The sequence below is a fragment of the Sturnus vulgaris genome, chromosome 20 (genome assembly GCF_052056855.1).
Source record: "Sturnus vulgaris isolate bStuVul1 chromosome 20, bStuVul1.hap1, whole genome shotgun sequence".
Classification (NCBI taxonomy): domain Eukaryota; kingdom Metazoa; phylum Chordata; class Aves; order Passeriformes; family Sturnidae; genus Sturnus; species Sturnus vulgaris.
In genome coordinates this window covers 985,244-1,008,486 of record NC_142262.1, presented here as the reverse complement: position 1 = coordinate 1,008,486, position 23,243 = coordinate 985,244, and the positions used below count along the sequence as shown (strand labels likewise).

The following is a 23,243-nucleotide window of genomic DNA, read 5'->3' as shown; positions in this document are numbered from 1 at the left end:
GTCCCGGTCCGGGGGGCCCCTATGGACCCCATCCATCCCGGCGGGACCGCGCGGGGGCGGCGGCGGCGCATCCCGGCGGGGAGGACGCGGGTCCCGGTGCGGTCCCGGGGCTGCGGCTCCGCCACCTGCCGCCCCCGCCCGCCCGGTCCCGCTGCTCGGCGGCGGCGCGGCCCCTCCCCGGGGCACGGGGCGCGGGGCCGCGGGGCCGCCATGGAGGAGGAGCCGCCGCCGCCGCCGCCGCCGCCGCCGTGCCCAGCGCGGGGCCAGCGGCAGCCGGCGGCCGTGGGGCTCCCGCCGCCGCCGCGCCATGGGCCGCTTCCCCGCCGCCGCCGCTGCCATGGCGGCCGCCTTCCTCAGCCCCAGCCTCGCCTTCAGCTCCCACTTCGACCCCGGTAAGTGCCGCAGCCCCGGGGCTGGCGGACCCGCACCCCCCCAGCGCGCACCGAGCCTCCCCCGGTGCTCCGCCGTGTGCTCGGCTCAGCCCCGCACCGGCTGCCCGCGCTCCCCTCCCGGTGCACCGGGAACGAGCATCCCCGCATCGCGCTGCACCGCGAACAGAGCATCCATCCCCTCGCCCTCATCGCCGGGAATGTCACTGAGCGGGCTCCCGGCTCTGACAGCCGGACGCGAGCCGGTGTGGCGGTGTGACACCCCTGTGTGGTGCTGGGACACACCGATGTGGCCGTGGGACATCCCGGGGTGGCCGTGGGACATCCCGGGGTGGCGGCGCGGTGGGATCGCTGCCGCAGCCGGGCGGCATTTTGTTCCGCGGGCTGGAGCGCGGAGGAATCCCGGGGCTGCGCTGCCTCTGAAGGCATCTCCGCGACTGAAACGGAATAATAACAACAAGGGAGGATGGTGATGGTGAGAGGGAGGAAGACGGAGCCGGGGCTGAGCCCCCACCGCCTGAGACACGCGGCGGCCGCGGAGCCGGGGGGCTGAGGGTGCCCCGTGGGGCTGGGGGAGCCGGCGGGGCTCGCTGGGGTGCGGGGGCACGGCAGCGGCGTTTTGGGGCGCAGGCGTTATGTAAGCGCCGTGTTCCGGCCGCGGCGCAGCTGCAGGAAGATGCTGCAGCCGCGGAGCAGCGCGGGGCTGGCGACTGCGCTGCGTTTTTGGGGCTGCGGCCACCGCAGCCGCCCCTCACCGCCGCCCCTCGTGTCCCTCCCGGTGCGGGGCTGGCACCGCGCGGGCACCGGGACCCCTCGTGGGAGCGTCCGGCGGGCGCTCGGCTCCGGCCCTTTGTTTACCAGCCCGGGATAACGCGTGTCGGCTCCCGCCGCTCCCGGCGCCTCCTCCGGCACCGCGAAGGCGGCGGAACGGTGCCCGTGCCCGGCACGGTGGTGCCGAAGGCTCCGGCTCTCGGTACCGGGTTCCCGCATCCCTCCCCGCCTCCTTTCCCCGGTCTCTCCTTCCCTCGCTGCTCCCGCTCCCCCGGCTGCGCACGGTCGGAATCCGTGGGGGGATTTGGAAATGAGCCGCACCAGGACTCACCGAACGGGGACTTTGTCCCCAGCTGCTCGTAATTTGCTTCTAAAATCTCGTTATTTACATCCAAAATGCGGCAGTGCCGGGACGGAGCCGTTTGCCCGGCTCAGCCCTTGAGGAGATTTTGCTTTGGTTTTTGGTGTGGCCCCGCTCCAGGCGAATCCTGCCAGCCTGGGGGCTCTCAAGGCAGGTTTGGTTTCAGAACCCTTCAGCCCTGTTCCCATCCCTGCCTGTCGCTGTGCTGCCAGGCCCAGGGCTCGGCGCTGCCGTGCAGCTGCCACCCACCAGCACCGGGAGAGGAATTCAGGGGGGGAACAAACCAGATTCTGGATTTCACGGCTTTGTGGATTCGGTCCATGTGGCAGCAGCTCCTGCCTGTGTGGCATCGTGGCTGCCTGTGCCAGCCTGGCTCCCTGGGGTTGGCTTGTGCCAGTGAGGAACTGGGGAAGCAGTTTGTAGGGCACGATGGCACCACAGCTGGGACAGCACAGAAGAGGCTCAGGCGCCCTGGTGCTGCTGAGGGAGCATCTCCTCCTGGCCCTGCATTCCCTGGAAATGCACAGTTGGAAGCAGCTGCTGTTGAAGCTGGGCCATAGGTGGCCTGGTGGCATGGAACAGTGACAGCAGTGTCACCTGGGGCGGAGGTGCCACAGGGATGTGCCAGTGCAGCTGCCCGTGTTCCGGCCTCGCCTGCTGGTTTTGGCTTGTCCCAACATCTGCCTCAGGCTGTGCCAGCTCTGCCAGGGATTCATTCCCTCCCAGGTGCTGGGGGCTCGGGGGGAGGGTCCCAGCTCTGCAGCCTCCTGGTTCCCATCTCGCTTCACCCATTCCCGTTGCCAGGCCTGGAGAGGCTCCTGCACAGAGGACTGGACCCAACGTGCACCCCACATCTCCTGAGCTTCCTGTGGGAATCGGGTGCCCACTCCCACCCTGGGGAGTCAAGGAAAAGGGAGGGCAGGGGGTCCCCCCAGCCCGGTGTTTTTGGGTCCACCTGGCACCTGCTGCCATCCCTTTCCCCAGGCTCTCGGTGACAGCAGCGTGGCGAGTGCTGGTGCTCCCTGTCTGGCGCCTCTGGCTGCTCCTGGCACAAGGATGGGAAAGGACTTGGGGGACCGTGGTGACAAAGGGACCATGGCAGGCAGAAGGGGGAAGGTGACGGTGGGACTGGACACACAGAGGGGATTTGGGACAGGGCAGCAGGAGCTCCTCTGCTGGGAGGTGACAGTGGTGGCAGCACTGTGCCCGATGTCCTGTCTTGCCACATGTTTCCCGCTGGGGGATGGCACTCTGGGCTGGAGGACAGAGCAGCTGAGCACAGAGGCAGGAGGTGACTCCTGGTGCCCTCAAGGATGTCAGGGGCAGGCAGCGTGGGGTGACATCTGGCAAGCCCCCCTGTCCTGGCACAGGGGATGACATTGGCACAGCACATCAGGGCAGCCAGGCTCCACCTGGCTCAGTGAGGGGACAGAGCCAGGATCCTATTCCCTGAGGGTGTCACTTTGCTCCCTCCCTCCTGCCCCAAGCACACGGGTGGGTGTGTTCTGGAACGTTGACACCGATCCCTGTCAAAGCCAATTAGGAGAAATTAATATGCCGGGGTTGAAAGGGCCCCGCGCTGCCGGGGGGAGCGGGACTGTGACTCACGGGCTCCCTGCCCGGCACTCCCGGCCCTGCCTGGCACACCCTGTGCCAGGGCAGCCCGTGGCTCTGCCCTCCCAGCCAGAGCAGGGCTCCAGTGCCCCCCTTGCTGTGCAGCCCGAGCCAAACCTTGGCACCCTGGTGACAGCAGGGCGTGTGGGGCAGCACTGGCACTGCCAGCACGGTGCCAGGTGTGGGTTAAGCCAAGGGGTGCACATCCAGCAGGGCTCTGTGTTTATTGTTCAGTGCCTGTAGTCAGGCAGCATCCCAGGTTTTTCCTTGGTGTGACGTCACCTCCTCACCATCCCACTGCTGGGCTGGAAAATCCCAGGATTTGGGTCAAATGGGCAGTTGGGCTGCTCTGGTGCCATGGCTGAGCCTGTTCCCACCCTGTGCTGCACTGATCTGGCAAGTGAAGGGGCGCTGGGGCCACTGCCTGGGAGGGTGGGAGGGTGGGAGGGTGGGATGCAGGGATAATGGTCCTGGCCGTGCACTGCTGCCACTCCAGGGCTGGGCTTGGCTCCAGACACTCTCCTCCTGCCCCAGCAAGTGCCCCTCACATCCCCAGTGGGAATTTGCTCCCGGAGTGGGCTGAGCCAGAGGGACCCCACGGGGCCGTGTCTCGGGGCTGGAGGATGACAGGGCTGGCCCGGAGAGGAGCTGCTGTGTGCTGACTCAGCGTGCCCACTGACAGGAAAATGAATCTCCTGTGGGCATTAATCCCCCTGACAGCCCGGGAAACACCATCAGAGCATGGCACAGCCGTCTCAGGGCTGCCACTGCCATCACTGCCATCGGCCAAGCTCCGAGAGCCACCCCAGGCCCTGATGATCGGGGATGCTGGGGGCGACAGGGAACATCCTGGGGGGACATGGAACATCCTGGGGGGACATGGAACATCCTGGGATGCTCCAGAGCTGGTGCTGGGCTCGTGGTGGAGCTCAGAACCGGCCAAGGGACAGTGAGCGTTTGGTGATTGTGGGTTTGGGGAGGCACTGGAGGAATGGGAACAGGATTTCCCACAGAGCCACTGTCCCGCAGCCCAGACTGTTGAGGGGATCCCAATTCCCACCCCTTCCCCTCTGCCAGCCACGTCCACGTCCTCCCTGCAGCCTGGTGCCAGCAGCGGGGTTAACGCCGTTTGTTTAATTACTGGAGCGAAGGAAAATTCCAGTGTGGGCAAACGCAGGAAGAGGAGCAGCAGTGCCCGCCTGGCTGGGCAGGGCATCCACGAGCGCCCAGGCTCCCGTCCCAGCTGTGCCAGGGTGTCCTGCTGCCAGGCCAGCGTGGCCCTTCACCTTTCCAAAATACCTCAGCGGTTTTGTGCTGCTCACGGGTGCCCTGTGCCCACCCTCAGCCGCCGCCATGGCAAAGGAGCGATTTTCCATTCGCCCTGGTCTGTGTGCTCCTGTGACAGGTGATTTGGGCACCACGGACTGACCCAAGGGTGGACGTGTGGCAGGGAGGTGCCAACCACATGCCCAGAGCATCCTTGATACCAAGCCCTGCTCCCTGCGGTGCCAGGGCAGTGGGGTCTGGGCTGTGCTGGGGGGCAGAGCCAGACCCCAAACCCGGGTTCTTTCCTGTGCCAGGGCACCCCGTGCCCGCTCACCCCTCGGCCCCCTCCTGCTCGGGCCCCGCTCTGGAGCCGGAGCTCCAGGTTTCATAACGCCGAGGAGCATTTTGGATATAAATAGGCCGCCCCGCTCGCGCCGCCGCTCCCGCTGTTACGTAAACGCTGCTGGGCACTGCCAGAGCCTCGGCGGGGCCGGTGCCACGTGCTGGCCACTGTCCCCGGTGTGGCACTGTCCCCGGTGTGGCACTGCCCCCGGTGTGGCACTGCCCCCGGTGTGGCACTGTCCCCGGTGTGGCACTGTCCCCGGCACTGCCCTGGCATGGCACGGCCCCACTCAACGCTCACTTAAAACACCAAGCACGAGAGTTCTGTTTAAATCATCAATTTGGTCTTGCTCTGCGTGCCTTTTATAATATTCTTTTATTTATTATTACAATATATTATTATAATCCTAATAATTCTATAATCCAGATAGACTATATAATTATATATAAAAATACAATATATGTAATTCAATGTATAATTCTATATATAATTCTGTACACAGTTCCAATATGCTATATATAATAATAGTATATTATTACTATATATTACTACAGTATAGAATATTATTAGAATTACATTATAATAATTATATTATCATAATAATATTAGTATTATTTTCCGTGGAAACAGAGGGAATTATTGGCTCTTGGCTCTGCATCAGGGCGGGCTTTGATGGAGGAACTTGATTTTTTTGTCCCTAATCAGGCTGACACGCGTGGTGTGTGCTCAGCCCGGCCTGTCCCTAGCACAGTCCTTGTTTTTATTTCGTTGCTTCAGAAAATGATGGATGATTTTCTGTTATTTTCCACCTATTTATTTTTTTTTTGCTGCTATTTCAGCCCTAGATGGTAAAACCAGAATTAAAGGGCAGAATCAATCCTGTTGGTGAAATACGCCACGTTAAAAGATACAGAAGGAGAAGGGATTAGCCAGGCGTGCCTGGAATTCACAATTAACTGATCTATTAATCACCAGAGAGGCTGCCCGAACGGCTCTGGCTCTTCCTGGTGGGAAAAGGTCTCCAGCAAAGGGGACAAAGGGTGCTGCTCCCTGCTCCCGGATCCTACAGCAGCCCGGTGGAGGAGGCTCTGGGTACCACTGCGAGGGATGCAGGATCCTGAGGCACCCCAGGGCAGGATGCTGTGGGTACCAGCTCCGTGCCAGGCTCCTGGCTGGCACCGTGGCTACCACCAGCCCCGTCCCTGCTGCACGGCTGCTTCCATGGCTTCCAGGCTCAGGGACACAGCTCAGAGGGGCCGTCCCTGTTCCTGGTGGTGCCTCAGTTTCCAGCAGAGCTGCACAGTCCCCGGGCTGTGCTCACACCCCAAATGGCAGCGGGGGTTTTGTGCCGCCTGGGTGCGTGTGGGCGAGCAGAGCGCGCGTCCTGCGGGCTGTGAAATTGCTTCCCTGGAAGCTGCCCATGGCCTCAGGGATTAACGAGATGCCAGGGCTGTGCCTGCCTCGGGAGAGTGGATGGGGCTGAGGGACATGAGTGTTTGATCCTGCCCAAATCCCATCCCAATCCTGCCCTAGTCCTGCCCCAATCCTGCCCCATTTTCTGCCCCAATCCTGCCCTGCTCCCTGCCCAAATCCTACCTTGCTTCTGTCCAAATCTCTCCCGAATCCTGCCCCAATATTGCGTTGTTCCCTGCCCATATCCTGCCCTTCTCCCTGCCCAAATCCAACCTTTCCCAGCAGGATCTGGCATGTTTCCAGGCTGGAATCCGCGGTGTGCGGCGAGAGGGCAGGGGGGATGTACGGACCACGCTCCCAAGGCGCCAGAGCATCCATCCGCTCCTGGATGACCCCAGCTGGGAATCACCACTGGGGAAACTGAGGCACGGGCTGTGCAGGGAGGGGCGCGGTGGGAGCGGGGCTCGGGGTGCGCCGTGCCCCGGTGCCTGTGCCCGTGGCCTCGCCCGGTTCGGGAGCCCCGGGCTGCCTCCAGCTCTGCGGGAGCCCCGGCTCGGCCCTTCCGCACACGTCAGCCGCTGCTGGCCGGGCGGGCTCCGCCGGCACCGCCGGGATCGCCGGGATCGCCGGGATCGCCGGGCGGCCGCAGCATCGCCCCGCCGGCGGCCGGAGGCAGCGGGGCCATGGCCGGCCCGGCGGCCGCGGCAGCCCCGGCGCCGTGAGTCAGCACGGGAGAGGGACGGCCACGCTCCGGGTGAGCGGCACCGGCACCGGGACACTCCGGCCTCTGCCCGACCCCGCTCGGAGCCCGCGCTGCGGCCGCGACCTGCGCTGGGTGGGCGACGCAACAGGCGGGGGGGGCAACACGGGCGGGGCTGTGCCGGCTGCGGGTGCGCGGTGGCTTGTGTGGGGTGGGAGGGAGGCTGCTGCACCCCACTGCACCCCACTGCATCCCATTGCACCCCACTGCATCCCGCTGCATCCCGCTGCATCCCATTGCATCCCGTTACACCCCACAGCATCGGGCATCCCCTCTCGTCCTCCGTTGCCCTTCTGCTCCCGTGTGCCAGGGCTGGGTGTGAGGCTGGGGCGAGTGTCCCTGGCGCTGTGGCCACCATCCCATCGCCACCAGCCCCCCAGCAGTCTCCTCCCGCCGGGTGAGAGTGGGACACGCTGGGTGCTGGGCGCTGGGTGGTGCTGGGTAGAGGGGCTGCAGGTGATGCCGCAGTTTTGGGGGATGCACCGAGCTGGCCGTTCTTAGCCTGACTCCCGTGGTGAGGAGGGCACGGCTTCGGTGCCAGGGGACCTCGCTCCTGCTGGGAGAGTGGGAGGCAGAGCCTGGGAATGGAGAGCAGGATGTGCTGGGGACCCCGGTTTTTCTTGAGAGTCCTGGGGTACTTCAGGCTGCACTCAGCCAGCCCTGTGCCTCGGTGTCCCTTGTGTTCTGTCCCTCTTGTGTCCTGGTGTTCCCTGCACTCCAGTGCTCCAGCAGCTGCTGCTGCAGGTGCATCTGACCTGGTTTGGGGATAATTTGGCATCTGAGATGAAGCCACACTTCCCATCACCGTTGCTGTGGGTACAGGGAGGGAAGATGCCACTGAGTCATGGCACTGGTGGTGCCCCTGCCCAGTCTGGGCTGGTCACGCCTCCCAGGTTGTGCAGGTGGGGAAACCGAGGCAGGAGCAGCCGGATCGCACTGGTCTGTTCTTCCTTGGGAACCTCCAGTTCCGAGCTGAGGGGCAGCTCAGCTGACGGTCCCCTCGGACGGGCTCCCGTCCCCGTGCTCTGCTCCCCGTTCCGTTCAAAGGCTCCTTTCAGTGAGTCATTTTCTCTTTTGCTGTCCCACTATCCAGGGAAAATGGTGACGTTGGCGGTACAAAGTGTGTTCACCATGGAAACCAGCTGGAAGGGGGGGCACGCCGCCCCCCGCTCCTCCCAGGTTCGGCTTTGCATCCCGAGCCTCAGAAGATGGCTCTGGAGCTCCTTCCCTGCTCCCTGGCATGGCTGGGCTGTGCCAAGGCCCGTGGGGCCACTCACTGCCATGCTGGGAGCCAGGGTGCCCTGTGCCCACCCCGCGTGGTGCCGGGCAGTGCCGGTGCCCACCAGGGCAGCAGAACCTTCCCCAGCCCCCGGTGCCCTTCAGGTGCTGGTCTCAAGGACACGCAGGAGCCCGTGGTGGAGCTCTGGAGCAGGGCAGCGTGGCCAGGGCACAGGGACAGGGATGCTCCGTGCTCCACGTGCTGCAGCCGCGTGTGTGCCATGAGCATCCCCGAGGGGCTCGGCACCGGCTTGGTGACCCAGGCAGGGACCACGGCACCGCTGGGGGTCTGTGCCAGGCTCATGGTTGAGCACAGGGCACCTGTCCCGGCCGGGCACCGCGGGGCTCTGGGGGGTCTCTGGTGACCGGCTCCGCTGGCAGTGCCACGACTTTCCGGCTGCTGCCACCACAACGGCGCCGGTTGTTTGGGCAGGCTCTGGGTAGAATAGTAATGTGGCAGCTGCAGCTGGCAGCGGGGCCTGCTGGGGATGGGCAGCTGTGACGTGGCCACCTCCGCTGCCACCGTGGCCACCGTGTGCCCTGCCACCCCACGGGACACTGCACAGCTGGAGTGGGGTGGCAGGTGCCGGGATTTGGGGTGTGCTGGTGCCCAGTGGATGCAGTGCCCAGCCAGTCCAGCCATGTCCCTTCCCCATCACCAGTGGCCTGGCAGCTCATGGGACCAAATTCCTGTCCTTGCAGCTCCCACAGCCTTGGGATGCCACCATGCTGTGGCCAAACCCACCGGGGGACAAATCCAAGGGCTGGGGCTCAGCTGGGTGGGGGTGCCTGGGACCCTTGAGCTGGTTCAGCCCCTGTCCACGGGGTGTCATTGTCCCCCTGCATCCACGGGGACAAGGCACTCCCCATGCAGGTCCTGCCTGGGCTTTAGGGAGTCCCTCCTGGGCTCCCCACTGAAGGGGGCACACAGACACTGGGACCCTGCTCCCGCTGACTGCCCCCCTGTGCCCCCACATCCCATGACCCCATTGGCACAGCCTGACCCCTCCCTGGTGCCCCCAGCCTGACCACCTCGTGTCCCCACAGACGGCACCCCCCTTAGTGAGCTCTCCTGGTCCTCCTCGCTGGCTGTGGTGGCCGTTTCCTTCTCGGGGCTCTTCACCTTCATCTTCCTCATGTTGGCCTGTCTGTGCTGCAAGAAGGGGGACATTGGCTTCAAGGTGAGCTGAGGGCCCGGGTGGGGGTGTTCCCCAGGCCAGGGTGGGGGGTTCCCAGGGACCCAGAGAGGCACGGAGGTGTCTGGAGGTTCCTGGTGCAGAATTCTCAGCCCCAGCGCCAGGGCTGGATGTGTGCTGGCTCAGGATAGCCGTGGGTCCAGCCCCTCACTGCCTGCCGGGGCTGCGGGGCTCACTGGGGGTTGTATCCTGGATCCCAGCTCCACAGAGCCTGGATCTGTGGGATTCAGGATCCTTGGGGTCGTATCCTGACCCATCCGTGCTCCCGGCTCCATGGCGAAGGGCCCGGTCCCACCCGCACGCCCCCGAGGGTGGGAGGCACCCTGACCTCACAGGCACAGAATGTGCCGAGAAAACGCTTTTTCCCTAATTGCTGAGATTTTTGTGGAGGCTTTTGGCGCCCGCGGCGGGAGGGGGTCAGGCTGGGGGGGACACGCCGGGTGTTGTGAAACGTCCCACACCGCCGGAGCACCTCGCCGTGCCCGGGGGGGGGGGACAGTGACCCCCCGGTGCCCCCGCACTGCGTATTTAGGGGTGCGCAGCCGGGCCGGTGTCCGGCAGGACGCGGCGCATGGCCCGCGGTGGCACATGGCACACGGTGTGGTGCTGGCAGCGCCATGAGGCACAGCCTGGCACGGAGAGATGTTCACCGTCGCCTACCTGCTCGCCCGGGCGGCTTTTGGGAGCCGGGGGCTGCCGGGGTGGCACAGACAGGTAATGGCATGGACGGTGGGGAAGGTGTGCTCTCCCCGTGTGCGGGCAGGGTGGGATTTCTGGGCCCCCTTGAGCCTGGCGGGGCTGAGGGGTGTGCAGAGCACTGCCAGCAGTGGGGAACTCACGGGGTCAGTTGTCTCTGCTCCATGTGTCACCCTCCTGCACCCTGCACCAGGAGTTTGAGAACGCCGAGGGGGACGACTACGTGACCGAGCTGTCGGCCCAGGGCTCGCCTGCCCCCCAGCATGGCCCCGAGGTTTATGTCCTGCCCCTCACCAAGGTGTCCCTGCCCATGGCCAAGCAGCCGGGACGTTCAGGTAAGCCAGGGCGGGGCCAGGACTCCCGAATGCCACGTTTGGGGGTCTCTGATCACTGGGCACGGGGTGATGTGGGGATGTTGAGTCTTCCCTGCTGTGGAGGGACAGCCCTGGCAGGGGACAGGCAGCTGGGGGGTGCTGCAGGGTCCCCCTGTGCGAGGGTCCCTTGTCCCTGTCTCCAGGCACTCGCGTGTCCCAGCCCAGGGGAGCAGCACCGGGGTGGGACAGGACACGGCCACCCTGAACGGTGACATCCACGAGTCCTGGTCCCATGTAAACAAGCCCATGAGTGGGAGAGGAATGTGGGGGGCGCCTGGTTGTGCCCCCTCCTGCCCTGTGTCACTCCCTGCCCAAAGAATGGCCACAGTGGGGGGGGCAGAGAGGACCAACAATGGCCCCATTGCTGCCTGCCCTTGGCACGGGCTCCCGAGGGGCTGGACTGTGCCGGGGGGGCCGGGCAGGGGCTAAATGCCAGCGCTGTGCTGGGCTCAGCTCTGCACACCCTGCGGAGGAGAAGGGGCAGGGAGCCAGCTCTGCTGCCATCCCGTTTGGGGACACTGATACCCCACGTCCCCTGATCGTGGGAGGATGCCTGGAGAAGAGGATGCCTGGGATGCAGGATTCCTGGGCATGGATGCTCCGGAGCATCCTGGGGGGGCAGAGAGCCTGGCAGCGGGTGGCACGGTGAGGACAGCAGGGACTGGCTGGGACTGGTGGGGAGCACAGGCAGGTGGGCAGGGGGATGTGTGGGCAGGGGGACAGGGGGACACACGGGCAGCTGGATGGGCTCTGTTACAGTGCAGCTCCTCAAGTCGGCGGACCTGGGGCGGCAGAGCCTGCTGTACCTGAAGGAGATCGGGCATGGCTGGTTCGGCAAGGTGAGCCCAGGGGCCAGGGACCCCCGGACACCCCACCCCGGTGGGACACGGGGCCCTGGCTGTGCCAGGGGTGTTTGGGGTGTGGATGGAGGGACAAGCCTGTCCCTTGCCCCAGGTGTTCCTGGGCGAGGTGAACTCGGGCATCAGCAGCACCCAGGTGGTGGTGAAGGAGCTGAAGGCGAGTGCCAGCGTGCAGGACCAGATGCAGTTCCTGGAAGAAGCGCAGCCCTACAGGTACCTCTGGGGTCACTCCACAGTGCTGGGAGCGGGGAGGCTGTGGCATGGGGGCAGATCCACTCCGTGCCACCGAACCATGGCTGCCCCTTGCAGGTGCCGGCCGAGCTCTGGGGCAGTTCTGTCCCTACATCGTGGCAGGACCAGGGCTTTGCGGAGCCACTGGCCGTGGCATGGGGCAGCTCTGAGGTCATGGGCAGAGCTGGGCCAGGGGGGGTCATGAGGCTGCTCCTACTCCAGCACAGCTGAACAAATGTCCCTTTGTGACACATCCCGGGCGCTGGGACGTGCTGGTACCCGCTCCCGTCAGCCCCTGTGGCAGCCCCAGTGCAGGCAGGACGATGGCTCCTGGGAGACTGGTGACATCCCCATGGCACAGGAAGGGCAATGGTGCCCGGGGGGCTGCCACCAACCCTCCCACCCCAGTGCCAGCACAGGCAGGGCGGTGATGCACAAACCCCCATTGCTGTGCCCCACGCAGAGCCCTCCAGCACACCAACCTGCTGCAGTGCCTGGCCCAGTGCGCCGAGGTCACCCCGTACCTGCTGGTGATGGAGTTCTGCCCGCTGGTGAGTCCCTGTGCCCTCTCCCCGCGGTGCCCCCGTGGGTGCTGGGCACGGGGGGTGACAGTGGCACTGCCCGCAGGGTGACCTGAAGGGGTACCTGCGGAGCTGCCGGGGGGCCGAGGCCATGACCCCGGACCTGCTGACCCTGCAGAGGATGGCGTGCGAGGTGGCCTGCGGCGTCCTGCACCTGCACAGGAACAACTACATCCACAGGTAGGCTGGCCTGGCATCCCGGGGGGGGCAATGCAGGGTCTGGATGGGGGGGTTCCCAACGTGCCAGGGCTCCTGCCCCACCACTGCTCCTCCTGCCCAACAATATCCTGGTGCTGAGTGAGTTGCAGACGGAGACTCCAGCATCAGTGATTTTGTTGAGGAGGGGGCGCGCTGCCATCGGGGGCCGCCGGAGTGTCCCCACCTCAGCCTGGCTCTGCAGGTGGGTCCCCACGAGGGTGCTCAAGCTGTGGGAGGGGGAAATGGGACCCCGAGCTGTGCTGGAGAGGGACTCCCTTAGGGCAGCCTGTGCTCCGGGCTGCATGACCCGCCCAGTGCCCGAGCAGCCGCCCGGCAGCCCGGCCGCATGCCAGGGCTCACGTTGCCCGGGAACACACCCGCCTTCTGCTTGGCTCGGCGTGTGACGGATGGACGGACGGACAGCGGCGCAGCTGGGGCCGCTCAGGCATTCCTGCTGTGCACTGAGAGCCGCGTTATCGGCACGCCCGGAGCCGGGAGGGGAACGGCCCCGGAGCCGGGCGGGGAACGGCCCCGGAGCCGAGTGGGGAACAGCCCCGGAGCCGGGAGGGGAACGGTCCCTCCGCTGCCCCAGCCGGGTCTCCGGTGGGTGCTCGCCGAGCTCTCGGTGCCGGTGACAGCTCCGGGTTTGCTTGGCAGCGACCTGGCCCTGCGGAACTGCCTCCTCACCGCCGACCTCACCGTGAAGATCGGGGACTACGGGCTCTCGCACTGCAAGTACAAAGTAAGGCTGGTTTGGAGGGAGGAGGGGGCTGTGGGCGGCGCTGGGGTCCCGCGGTACCCCCACGTACACCCACCCTGGCACAGACCCGGCTGAGCCTTCCCCCATTCTCAGGCACACATCTCCCTCCCCAGCGGTGTCGGGGCACCCCTGCGTTTGCTGGTGTGCCGGGGGGTTCACACCACCCTGTGAGGGACCCTTAGTGCCACCCGCTGTGCCCCCCTGAGCATGAAAGAGGGTCCCCCCGCCCCTCCGAGCGCCCTGGCACCCACCCAGTGGGGTGACTCTGCCTGGGCTGGTCCAGACGTGCCCCTCTGCCAAGCACAGGTCCCTGCAGGCAGCTGCCAGCACAGCCTGGGGTTGCCCACGCATCCATTTGTCTCTGTGTCCTGCTCCAGTTTGCCCAGGGCTCCTGCAGAGCTGGGATTGCCGAACTGGGGGTCTGGAGGGGCTCGGGTGGGGGAGCAGAGGAGGGAAGGAGGGGAGGCAACAAGGGACAGCAGGTGCCAGGAGCAGAGCAGGACAGGCTGGGGGCAGATCTGGGGGCAGTGCTGGAGGGTGGGGAGGCGGGGGGTGGCGGTGCCGCGGTGTGGCCGGTCCCTGACGCCATGGATTGACGTTCTCTTCTCGTACTGACCCTGCACACTTGGCAGGACGACTACTTCGTGACGGCCGACCAGCTGTGGGTGCCGCTGCGCTGGATCGCGCCCGAGCTCATCGATGAGGTGCACGGCAACCTGCTCGTGGTGGACCAGACCAAGGCCAGCAACGTCTGGTGAGCGGCTCGGGGGGGCACGGGGGGCTGCAGCCTTACGGGACGCATCGGGGTGGTTTTGGGGCCGGTGGTCGGGGGTGGGACGGGGGTCTCCCTGCACCCCCAGCATGGCACCGTGCCCGCAGGTCGCTGGGCGTCACCATCTGGGAGCTGTTTGAGCTGGGCAGCCAGCCCTACGACCACTACTCTGACCGCCAAGTGCTGGCCTACGCAATCAAGGAGCAGCAGCTGAAGCTGCCTAAGCCCCAGCTGAAGCTGTCGCTGTCGGAGCGCTGGTGAGGAGCCCGAGCCGCCCCCTCCCCTGCCCCGCGGCACGGGCGGGGGCCGGGCTGACGCCGCCTGCTCCCCACGGCAGGTACGAGGTGATGCAGTTCTGCTGGCTGCAGCCCGAGCAGCGCCCCACGGCCGAGGAGGTGCACCTGCTGCTGTCCTACCTGTGCGCCAAGGGGGCCACGGAGGCGGAGGAGGACTTCGAGAAGCGCTGGAATTCCATGAAACCTAACGGCAGCGCCAGTGGCAGCCACCACGGCCCCGAGCTCTCGTCCTTCCCGCTGCTGGAGCAGTTCTCTGCCGACGGGTTCCCCTCCGACGGAGACGACATCCTCACCGTCATGGAGACCAGCCACGGCCTCAACTTCGAGTACAAGTGGGAGCACACCAAGACCGAGCACTTCCAGGCTCCCCTGGGGTCCCTGAGCCCCAGCAGCGCCGCCCGCTACCACGACCTCTATTACCCGGCCACGACAGCGGGGCTCAGCCTGGGGGTGTCCCCGTCCTGCTACGAGTGCAAGGCGTCCGGCTGTCCCGGCGTGCCAGCGCCCGGCGTGGTGCCCATCCTGGGCGCCCACAGCCCCTCGCTGGGCAGCGAGTACTACATCCGCATCGAGGGTCCCGGCGAGGGCAGCGCCGAGCTGGACTACGCCATGTGCACCTACAGCCCGGCGGGCGAGCAGGGGGCTCTGAGACCCCCGGGCTGCTGGAGAGCGCAGGGCGGCCACAGCGGGGGCACCTACGATTCGGATGGCAGCCCCACCGTGTCCCTGAGCATGGAGCCGCTGCTGGGCCACGCACCCGCGGCCGAGGGCTCCTGGGAGTGCGCCGAGTACTACCCCTACCCCTGCCCCGGGCAGGAGCCGAGGGGCTACGAGCCGTCCCCCAGCCACGGGGCCGAGGGGTACCTGCTGGAGGAGGAGCCCCCCCAGCCGGGCAGCCAGGACTGGCCCGTCCCCGCCTTCCAGCCCGGTGTCTTTGCCGACCCTCTGGGCGTGTCGCCGTCGGGGAACTGCGCCTACAGCCCCGCGGGGTACGGGGGCACAGCGGGGCCGGGCGGGGGGGCCCCGCCGGACTGCGTGGCGGTGGAGCTGGGTGAGGACAGCCCCCCCTTGGACCCCCAGCCTGCCGGTGCCAGCCCCCAGGCTCAGCGCCACCCCTGGGCCTCCAACAGCTCCTCCAACAACAACATCGGCGGCGGCAGCCCCCGCGAGCCCGCGGCCGGCGACAGCTGGTGCTACCGCCGCATGATCACCTTCCGCGGGCTCATGGCCAAGCCGCTGGGCACGGTGCCTCGCGGGCAGCCCCAGCTCGGGGGGTCCCCACCGGGACACGACTTCCTCCGCCCGCGGCAGGATCAGCCCCTCGCCATGGCCGGCGGCTCCTCCTCCCCGTGCCGCTCGCCCTCCCCGCGGCGGCAGGCCTGGCACGGCCGTGACTCATCACCCTGCGGCCCCGCGCAGCCCGGCACGCTGGCGGAGAGCCCCGCCGCTCCCCGGGGCCCCGCCGCGGCCCCGCCACCTGCGCCGGGGGCCCCGCGCGATGCCCAGCCCGAGGAGAGTGCGGCCGCCGCAGGGGGAAGCCCTGCCCGCAGCCCGCTGGCCCCCGCGGGGCCGGGGGAGGCCGCTCCCCCCATGGCTGGCACGGCCGCTCCGAGCCCCGGCCCCCCCGGCGAGCCCGGCGCAGACGGAGCCCAGCCCGCACCGGAGCCCGCCGAGACACCCGCGGAGGCCGTGCCCGAGAGCGGCTCCGGTGCCGCCGGTGACGCCGAGCGGACACCGGACAAGACCTTCTCCAGCAGCAGCTTCCCCAGCGTGGATGAGGGCAGCGACGAGGACACGGCCGAGCTGACCTCCGGCGTCTTCACCGACTTCTCCGGGGAGTACACGGAGCGGGCGGAGGCGGCGCCGGCGCTCAGGTCCCTGCAGAAGCAGGTGGGCACGCCGGACTCGCTGGAGTCGCTGGACATCCCCTCCACCGCCAGCTCCTGCGAGGTGCTCAGCCCCGGAGCCTTCGCGCCCGCCGGCCAAGCCCGGGCCCTGGACAGCGGCTACGACACCGAGAACAACGAGTCCCCCGAGTTCGTCCTTAAGGAGCCCCACGAGCCCCGAGAGCCCGAGGCCTTCAGCCAGCTGGGAAAGCCGCCCCCGGGGCTGCCGGGGGGCGAGGGCGAGGCTGCGGCCCCTGAAACGCGGCTGCCCAGTGCAGAACTGCCCGGCCTGGCCGAGAAGAGCCCCTATCGCGACTCTGCCTATTTCTCCGACTGCGACGCCGAGGCCGAGCGCGGGCACAAGGACGAGGGGGACAGCGATGGGTCCCGCACCCCGGAGGCGGAGGAGGGTCCCCGCTCCCCTGCGCAGGACATGGGGCGAGGAGAGGACCCGCTGCACCCGCCGGGGGCACCCGGCAGCCCCCCGGCAGCGCCTGGCGTGGCGGTGGCGGTGCCCGCGCCAGCGGCGGTGGCTTTGGAGGGGGACTGGGTGGGGACAGAGGCCGAGAGCTCACCGGAGCAGGCACCTGGCACCGAGCAGAGCCCCGCTGGCACGGGGCTGGTGCCGGGCAGCCCCCCGCGCCCTGACACAGACACCTGTCCCCCGGGCTCTGTGACCCCCAAGACTTTCCTCTTGACCCCGGTGCCAGTGAGCCCTGGGGAGCCATCAGCTGCTGGAGGGACCTGCGTGCCCGAGGGCGTCCCTGGACACGGGGGAGCCACAGGGGGGGACAAACAGACTGTGACCCCCGCGCTCGGGGAGCTGGGGCTGCCCCTGGAGGGGACTGGGGCGGGCGATGCGCCGGGGGGTCCCAGCACGCTGCTCCCTGGGGGAGAGTCACCCCCGGGGCTCTCCCCACCCCCGGCTGCCCCCGAGCGCCGCGAGGAGCCGGAGGAGGAGGAGGAGGACACGGAAGACAGCGACGAGTCGGATGAGGAGCTGCGCTGCTACAACATCCAGGAGCAGAGCGAGGAGAGCGAGGAGGAGCCGGCGGCCGTGCCCATCGTGGTGGCCGAGAGCCAGAGCGGCCGGAACCTGCGCAGCCTCCTCAAGATGCCCAGCCTGCTGTCCGAGTCCTTCTGCGAGGACCTGGAGCGCAAGAAAAAGGCCGTGTCCTTCTACGACGACGTGACCATCTACCTCTTCGACCAGGTGGGTGCCCTGGGGGACACCAGAGCTGGGTGCTGGGCACGGTTTCACTGCCTTTTGGTGGTGGGAGCCATCTCCAGCCGTGCCCCCAGTGAGGTTCCTTCCTGCTGTTTTCTCATCCCCAGGAAAGCCCCACGCGGGAGCTGGCTGAGCAGAGCTTCCCGGAGCCCACCCTGCCTTCGGGGCAGCCCCCCTCGCCTTCGGGGCAGCCCCCCGCCAGTGGCAGCCCCCCCAGCCCCACCGACAGGCTCGGAGCCTCTGACGACTCCTCGGACGGCAACGCCTCGGAGGAGAGTAAGAGAGCAGGAGTTTAATGGGACCCGTCACTGTGGGGTGGTGGGAGGGCAGCGCTTATGGGGAGGCAGTTATGGGGTGATGGGGTCAGAGGTTATGGGGTCATGGGTCAGAGGTTATGGGGTGATGGGGTCAGAGGTTATGGTGGAACCCTCACCGAGGGCTCAGCCCCCTCACTTTGTATCCCAGGCGGTGGCTTCGAGTGGGACGATGACTTCCCACTGATGCCAGTGAAGCCGTCCCTGGTGGCCTCGCTGCCAGGGACACCAGCAGAGCCCCCCGCGGCCGTGCCCGCCCTGGTGCCAGCGCAGAAACAGGTGCTGCCCATCCAGTTCTCCCGGTTCACGGTGTCACCTGCCCCGGTGTCCCGGTTCTCCATCACCCACGTCTCCGACTCGGACATGGACTCCATAGGAGGTGAGTCCCCCCCGGGGCCTGCTCTGTGGGTGCCCCTGCCGTGTCCCGGTGCCACCCGCACTGTGAGCCATGGGGACGGTCGCTGGTGTCCCATGAGGGACCAGGACCCTCTGATGTCTCTCTGGGCTCCTTGCAGGCAGCAGCGAGGACGGTGACCGGGAGTGAGCCCGCCGGGACACAGCCGGCATTGCCCCGGCACCGGGGCGGCGCAGGACGGCGCGGGGGCCGCCCGTGGGCTCCCACACCCCGCTGGGCAGATTTTTTTTAGGCAGATTTTTATCGGAAGGAACTCGTTTGCTGCTTGGAGTGGGAGCGGGGCCGGCGCGGCCCCCGCGGGGCCAGGCGGTGGGTGACGGTGACACCGTGTGCGTGTGGCTGTGAGCGTGCGTGTAAAATAGACACTTATATATATATATATATACATATATATATATAAATTATAGCGTTTCGAGGGTAGTGCCCTGACCTTGCTAACATTTGCCGAGTGTCCTCCCCAGTGAAGTTCCCCCTTGGCTTCTTGCCCACGTGTGCTCCCCGAGGCGGTTTTTCCCCACACCCCTTCTCCCCCTCCCGGGCTGTCCCCTCCCCTGTGCTGTGTGCTCAGTCTTGCACCTTGTGGCAGCTTGGCTGTCCCACAGCGGCCCCACGGCTGCCCCAGAGGCACTCCACGACATTCCTGACCGAGGGGCCACTGGCTGCTGCCACTCTGGATGTCACTCCCCGTGCCAGGGGTGTCACCGGCTGCCCAGAGTGGTCCCCATGGCTTTGGAGCTCCCCTCCCTTGGTTTGCAGGGATCAGTCCCAGCTGGGGACCCTGAGGACTGCTGGCACCCTTGCCCATTGTAGCGGGGAGCAGCACGTGGGGGGCTGGTTGTGGGGGGCATATCCCTCACCGGGACCTGCCAACCTATTTTTGTATTTAAACAAAATTATTAAAAACCCCAACCCCAAACCCACCCCAAAACCAAAACTTGCTGTTGACTGAACCCACATTGATGCGATTTTAAGTTATTGCTGCCAAAGAGACGTATTGGGGAGGGGGGGGAGGGGGGCGCGCTCGTGGTTCTTTGTTCTGTTTTTTTTTCTTTTTTTTTTCTTTTTTTTTTGTCTGTTTCTTTGTTCTTTTGGTTTTTTTTTTAAATTCATTCGAGGCTTAGGATAATTGTGCAATTCCAGCTTCCGGAAGGAAATAGAAGTAAGCGGAGCTGAGCGAAACCTTGAATTCAGGGCTGGTTCCTTTTGGGGTCTATAGACCAAACCCTGAGGTGAGAAATGTCCCCCCTGAGCCCCCCCGCCCCTGTCCTGGCTCCTGTGCAGGGGGATGAGGGCACACGGGTGTCCCCGTGCAGGGACACTGCACAGACAGCAGGGATGGGGCTGCTGCCAGGGGTTCTGCTCCATGCCACAGGGTGATCCCACCTGGGCTGGACACAGCTCTGGCACCAGGACCCATGGGATGTGCCCGTCCCCAGCCCAGCCTGGCACTGCCATGGGTCCCAGCCTGGCAGAGGTGTCCCCATACTCACCACCCTTCTCCTAGCTCTCCCAGCCCAGCCTGGAGCTGTGTCCCAGTGCTCAGGAGGCTCTTGTGGGGACCAGGGACTGTTCTCCAGTCCAGGTCACAGCCAGGGCCTTGGGGGATCCCAACTTCAGCCCCCCCATACCCCCACTGCTGGTTCCTCCCCCTACTGAGCAATTAGTGCTTATTTAAGTGTTTTATTTAAGCCCTCACCTGGCCTGTAACCCCCCCACCCCAATTTTCCCGAGCTTTTTCCTTTTCCTTCACAACAGAGGAGCCACCCCCTGCACTGACCGGGGGTGCAGCACCCAGGGGTGCTGCCCATGCAGGACTGGGATGCTCCTGGGATTCCTTTCCCGCAGCACCCACCCTCCTACCCCCTGATCCCCCCTTCCCTGCAGCCCCCAACACCACGGGGGGTTTTCTCAGCCCTCACACCCAGGGGTGCTGGCTCAGCCCCCACCCCACACCCCAGGTTTGGTCTATGGCGCCGCAGGTCCCGGCTCCGGAGGGTGGATGAGGACAGAGCTGTGGCTTGGGTAACTTTTTTTAATAGAAAGGCTCTTCTTACATGGTCTATTTTCTCAATACGGGTCATAATTGCTGTATTTTTTATCAGTGCTGATTTCCATACAGCTCCCAGCATGTGTGTCAAATCTCATCGGGCCAATAATAAAGTTTTTAAAATATCTTAAGCCGTTTCCTGCCCCGATCATTGCCCAGCACCCAGGATGGAGCCAGCTCGGGAGGGCAAACCCCTCTCCAGGGCCAGGCAGGAGCCTCTGGCCAGGGACAGCCCTGCAGGAGGGAGGGCTGGGGGAGGTTGAATTGCTCATAAATTACGTTTTCTCACACAAAATTATTTCAGGTTACGTCTTCCAGGTGCCACCGAGCCAGGAGGTGCAGCGAAGCCCCCGGGGGCTGGCTGGAGCCAGGGTGGCAGCCTGGGGGGCCCAGGGGACAGCCCCTGGCACGGGGGTGGAAGAGGACACCGCAGTGGCCGAGGGGACCCCAGGCCTGTCCCCACCCCGGGCTGTGGCCACCAGCCCTGTCCCACCCAGTGCCCCAGCACAGCCCTTTCCCTCCCCCCTGCCCTGTCTGGCCCCCCACCCATCTGCTGCAGCCCTGGGAGAGGAAGAGGAGGCACATCATGGAGCTGGGAGCCCTGGTGCAGAGCTGGAGCCTGGGTGGTCACAGGAGAAGCTGTTTTCCTGCAGTGGAGCTGGAAAACCCATCCGAGGGGACACAGGAGAGATGAGCCACCACATCTGACTGGGACTGAGCCCCCTGGGCTGGGGACACTCTGTGCCCAGCCAAGCACCCACTGCCCGGGCTGTGGGAACCAGGACATGCTGCACCAGTGATCAGAAAGTGCAAAAAAGGAGAAATACAACGGAAAAAGCAAAAACTCTGCTCGGGTTCAACCCCTCAGCCGTGGGAGACACAGTTCCTGCCTGGAAACTTTCTTCTCCCTGTTTTTGGAGCAAGGATGTGACCCTGGTCACTCAGAAGCTGCGGGAAGGGCTGTGGGAGCCACCTGGCTCGTGGGCACCCCCAGCAATAAGCTTAGCAAGTGTGTGTATATATATTTATATATATTTTATCTCTATCTATCTCTCTCTCTCATGCAGCCCTAGGAATAGAGGAAGAGCAAACAGCCAAGCAAGAGGTCCGGATGGGAGCTCCTGTCTGCAGGGAGCAGGGGCACCCCAAGGCTCACTCACACACTGCCCTGGCCTCCACAAGTGTTTTTTTTTCCTAGCTTATATTTTACAGCAGTACCGTAATTCCCTGCAATATCCTGGTGCAGCAGGAGCTCTGGGACTGGAGCTGACCCCGTCCCAGTGGGGGCTGCACCCACTGCCCTGTCCCAGCCCGGAGCACGGGGTGGCCACCCGGGCTCTGGTGGGAGCTGCCTGTGGCTGCCACCATCCCTTGGGATGTCCCAGTGTCCTGCCTGGCCTGGTCTGGGCAGGGAGAGCAGGGGGACAGTGACCTCTCTGCCACTGCTGGAGCACTGTGAGCCCATGGAGAGTTGTTCTCCAGCTGAGCCCGTTTCTCCACCCACAGCAGCTGCTGCTGGGCCTGGGAGCCACCCCAGCTCTGGGACATGCTGCCCTGACTTTGGGAAGTGCCACCACGCTCGTTAGCACAGGCCAAGGACAGGTGACATTGGCAGCACCGTGACCCTCTGCCACCGAGGGAGTCTAGAGAAGAGAGAACTAGGGCACTAGCTTGAGCCTTTGGCTTTCAAAGCAGCAGGATTAATAAATTCCGCCTAAAAATGGAGTCCTGGGAAGCTGGACATGCAGCGGCGAGGATGAGGAGGAGGAGGAGGTGGCGAGTGCCAGGCGGGCGCCAGCGCTCCCGGATCAGCTGATGAGCGGGGCCGAGCGGTCGTTTGTCACCGTTGGCTTCAGCTGGACGTTGGCAAAGGGGTTCCTGTGGAGGAAGAGGAAGAGGAAGAGGAAGGAAGAGTTAACAGGGGGTGGAGGCCCGGAGAGGACGGGCACCGGCACAGCGAGCGGCGACGGGCGACACCACGGGACCAGCAGCGTTTGGGAAGGGGTTAAACTGGAAAAGCTCAGCTTTGTGAGCCCCAGGCCGAGCTGCCCCCGCTGCCTGAGCTGCCCCCGGTTCTCATCTCCTGTCCCAGCTAAGCCATGGTGGGTCAGGGATGAGCTGAGTGCAGGGGGATGTTCTGTTCTCCTCCCTGGCTCTCCTTCAGCCTAAAGCTGGGGATGCCACCGGGGACCAGTGAAGCTGCTCCAGCCTCCTCCAAGGCTGGACTCAAACAGCTCCCACAGCCAGGAGCACTGCAGGATCAGCCAGCCCTGGAGCACGGGGTTATGGCTTCACCTCCTGGCCAAGGGCAGAGCTGGCAGCTCCTGCAGAGCCCTTGTGCTGCCTCTGCAGAAGTTCATATCCAAGAGGAAGAGTGTGGGAGACTGAGGACACCTGCGTGAGCTTGTCACAGTCCAGAGCCCAGACAGACTGACCTTGGGGTTCCACCTACCTGGGGTGTCCCCAGCACCCTCCTGCTGCCCTTGTCACTTGGCCAGGACAGGGGACAAGGACTGCCTTGGCACAGGGAGCATCCTTACCCCTTCTCCAGGAGGTGCCCTCTGTCCTCTCCCAGCAGGAGTTAATTCCTGGGGGGTGTGGGCAGCTCTGGGGGTCCCTCTGCCTGCCTGGAGAGCCACCAAGCACTCCCTGTCCTCCCTGCAGCCCCTCTGTCTCATCTGCCCACTGCCCCAGCCCTCCCCAGGGGTCCACACAAAATCCTGTCCCCAGTGGAAGCAGGTCAGGTCCCACAGGCTGGTCGCCCACCGTGGGGGCACAGCCCTGCTCCCCTGACGTGGGTTCAGGTAAAGTGCTGTGATTACCGTGTGCACCTGGACCGAGCAGCTTTGAGGCGTCCTCAGAAGCTTTGGGATGTCCCCAAAAGTTTAGGGGTGTCCCCAGAAGCTTTGGGATGTCCCCAGCCATCTCCCAGAGCAGAAAGGAAGATGCTGGGACATCCACCCCCCTGGGACAGGCACTCATTGTCAGCCCCAGGCCCCCTCTCTGCCATCCCTCACCTCTCCACGTTCGCCTTTTCTTTCCTTAAAAGATAAATTACTTTTGCTTAAAAATAGGGTAATTAATTTCACACCCAATTAATGCAGATGCTTAGATCATTTTCCCTCCCAGGATGCCAAAATAGATTCTCAGGACTGGAGGGAGAGGAAAAGTTGCTTTGATGAGTCACCCGGGGC

At 65.3% G+C, this 23,243-nt stretch overlaps 2 protein-coding genes across 8 annotated transcripts in view; one reads left to right on the top strand and one right to left on the bottom strand.

Moving 5' to 3' along the window:
• Positions 1 to 300: 300 nt before the first annotated feature.
• LMTK1 (lemur tail kinase 1) lies at positions 301 to 20,180 on the top strand. 4 transcript variants are annotated; one of them, XM_088176715.1, is made up of 14 exons: positions 301 to 392; positions 9,243 to 9,376; positions 10,281 to 10,422; positions 11,221 to 11,300; positions 11,416 to 11,534; positions 12,016 to 12,103; positions 12,180 to 12,313; positions 12,989 to 13,073; positions 13,724 to 13,845; positions 13,971 to 14,120; positions 14,201 to 17,258; positions 17,381 to 17,549; positions 17,739 to 17,966; positions 18,103 to 20,180. In XM_088176715.1, exons 1-14 carry the CDS (start codon positions 308 to 310, stop codon positions 18,129 to 18,131), a joined length of 4,623 nt encoding a protein of 1,540 aa, XP_088032841.1. In that variant the 5' UTR covers positions 301 to 307; the 3' UTR covers positions 18,132 to 20,180. The 4 variants fall into 4 exon arrangements, with proteins under 4 accessions (XP_088032841.1, XP_088032842.1, XP_088032843.1 ...); XM_088176716.1 differs by lacking the exon at positions 301 to 392 and adding an exon at positions 741 to 864; XM_088176717.1 differs by lacking the exons at positions 301 to 392; positions 9,243 to 9,376; positions 10,281 to 10,422 and adding an exon at positions 10,920 to 11,106 and having other exon boundaries at positions 11,226 to 11,300.
• BAIAP2 (BAR/IMD domain containing adaptor protein 2) overlaps positions 20,017 to 23,243 on the bottom strand; it is a 36,964-nt gene continuing 33,737 nt past the window's right edge. For all 4 annotated transcript variants that reach the window (XM_088176720.1, XM_014887462.2, XM_014887459.2 and 1 more), the window contains one exon: positions 20,017 to 21,927. In XM_088176720.1, the coding sequence (XP_088032846.1) occupies positions 21,858 to 21,927 (70 nt within the window). In that variant the 3' untranslated portion in view covers positions 20,017 to 21,857. The remainder of the gene's footprint in view (positions 21,928 to 23,243) is intronic.

Coding starts and splice junctions, on each gene's coding strand:
- LMTK1 (XM_088176715.1), top strand. CDS start 308: ATGGGCCGCTTCCCCGCCGCCGCCGCTGCCATGGCGGCCGCCTTCCTC. Junction 10,423..11,220: donor CAAGCAGCCGGGACGTTCAG/GTAAGCCAGGGC, acceptor GCTCTGTTACAG/TGCAGCTCCTCAAGTCGGCG. Junction 13,074..13,723: donor TCTCGCACTGCAAGTACAAA/GTAAGGCTGGTT, acceptor CACACTTGGCAG/GACGACTACTTCGTGACGGC.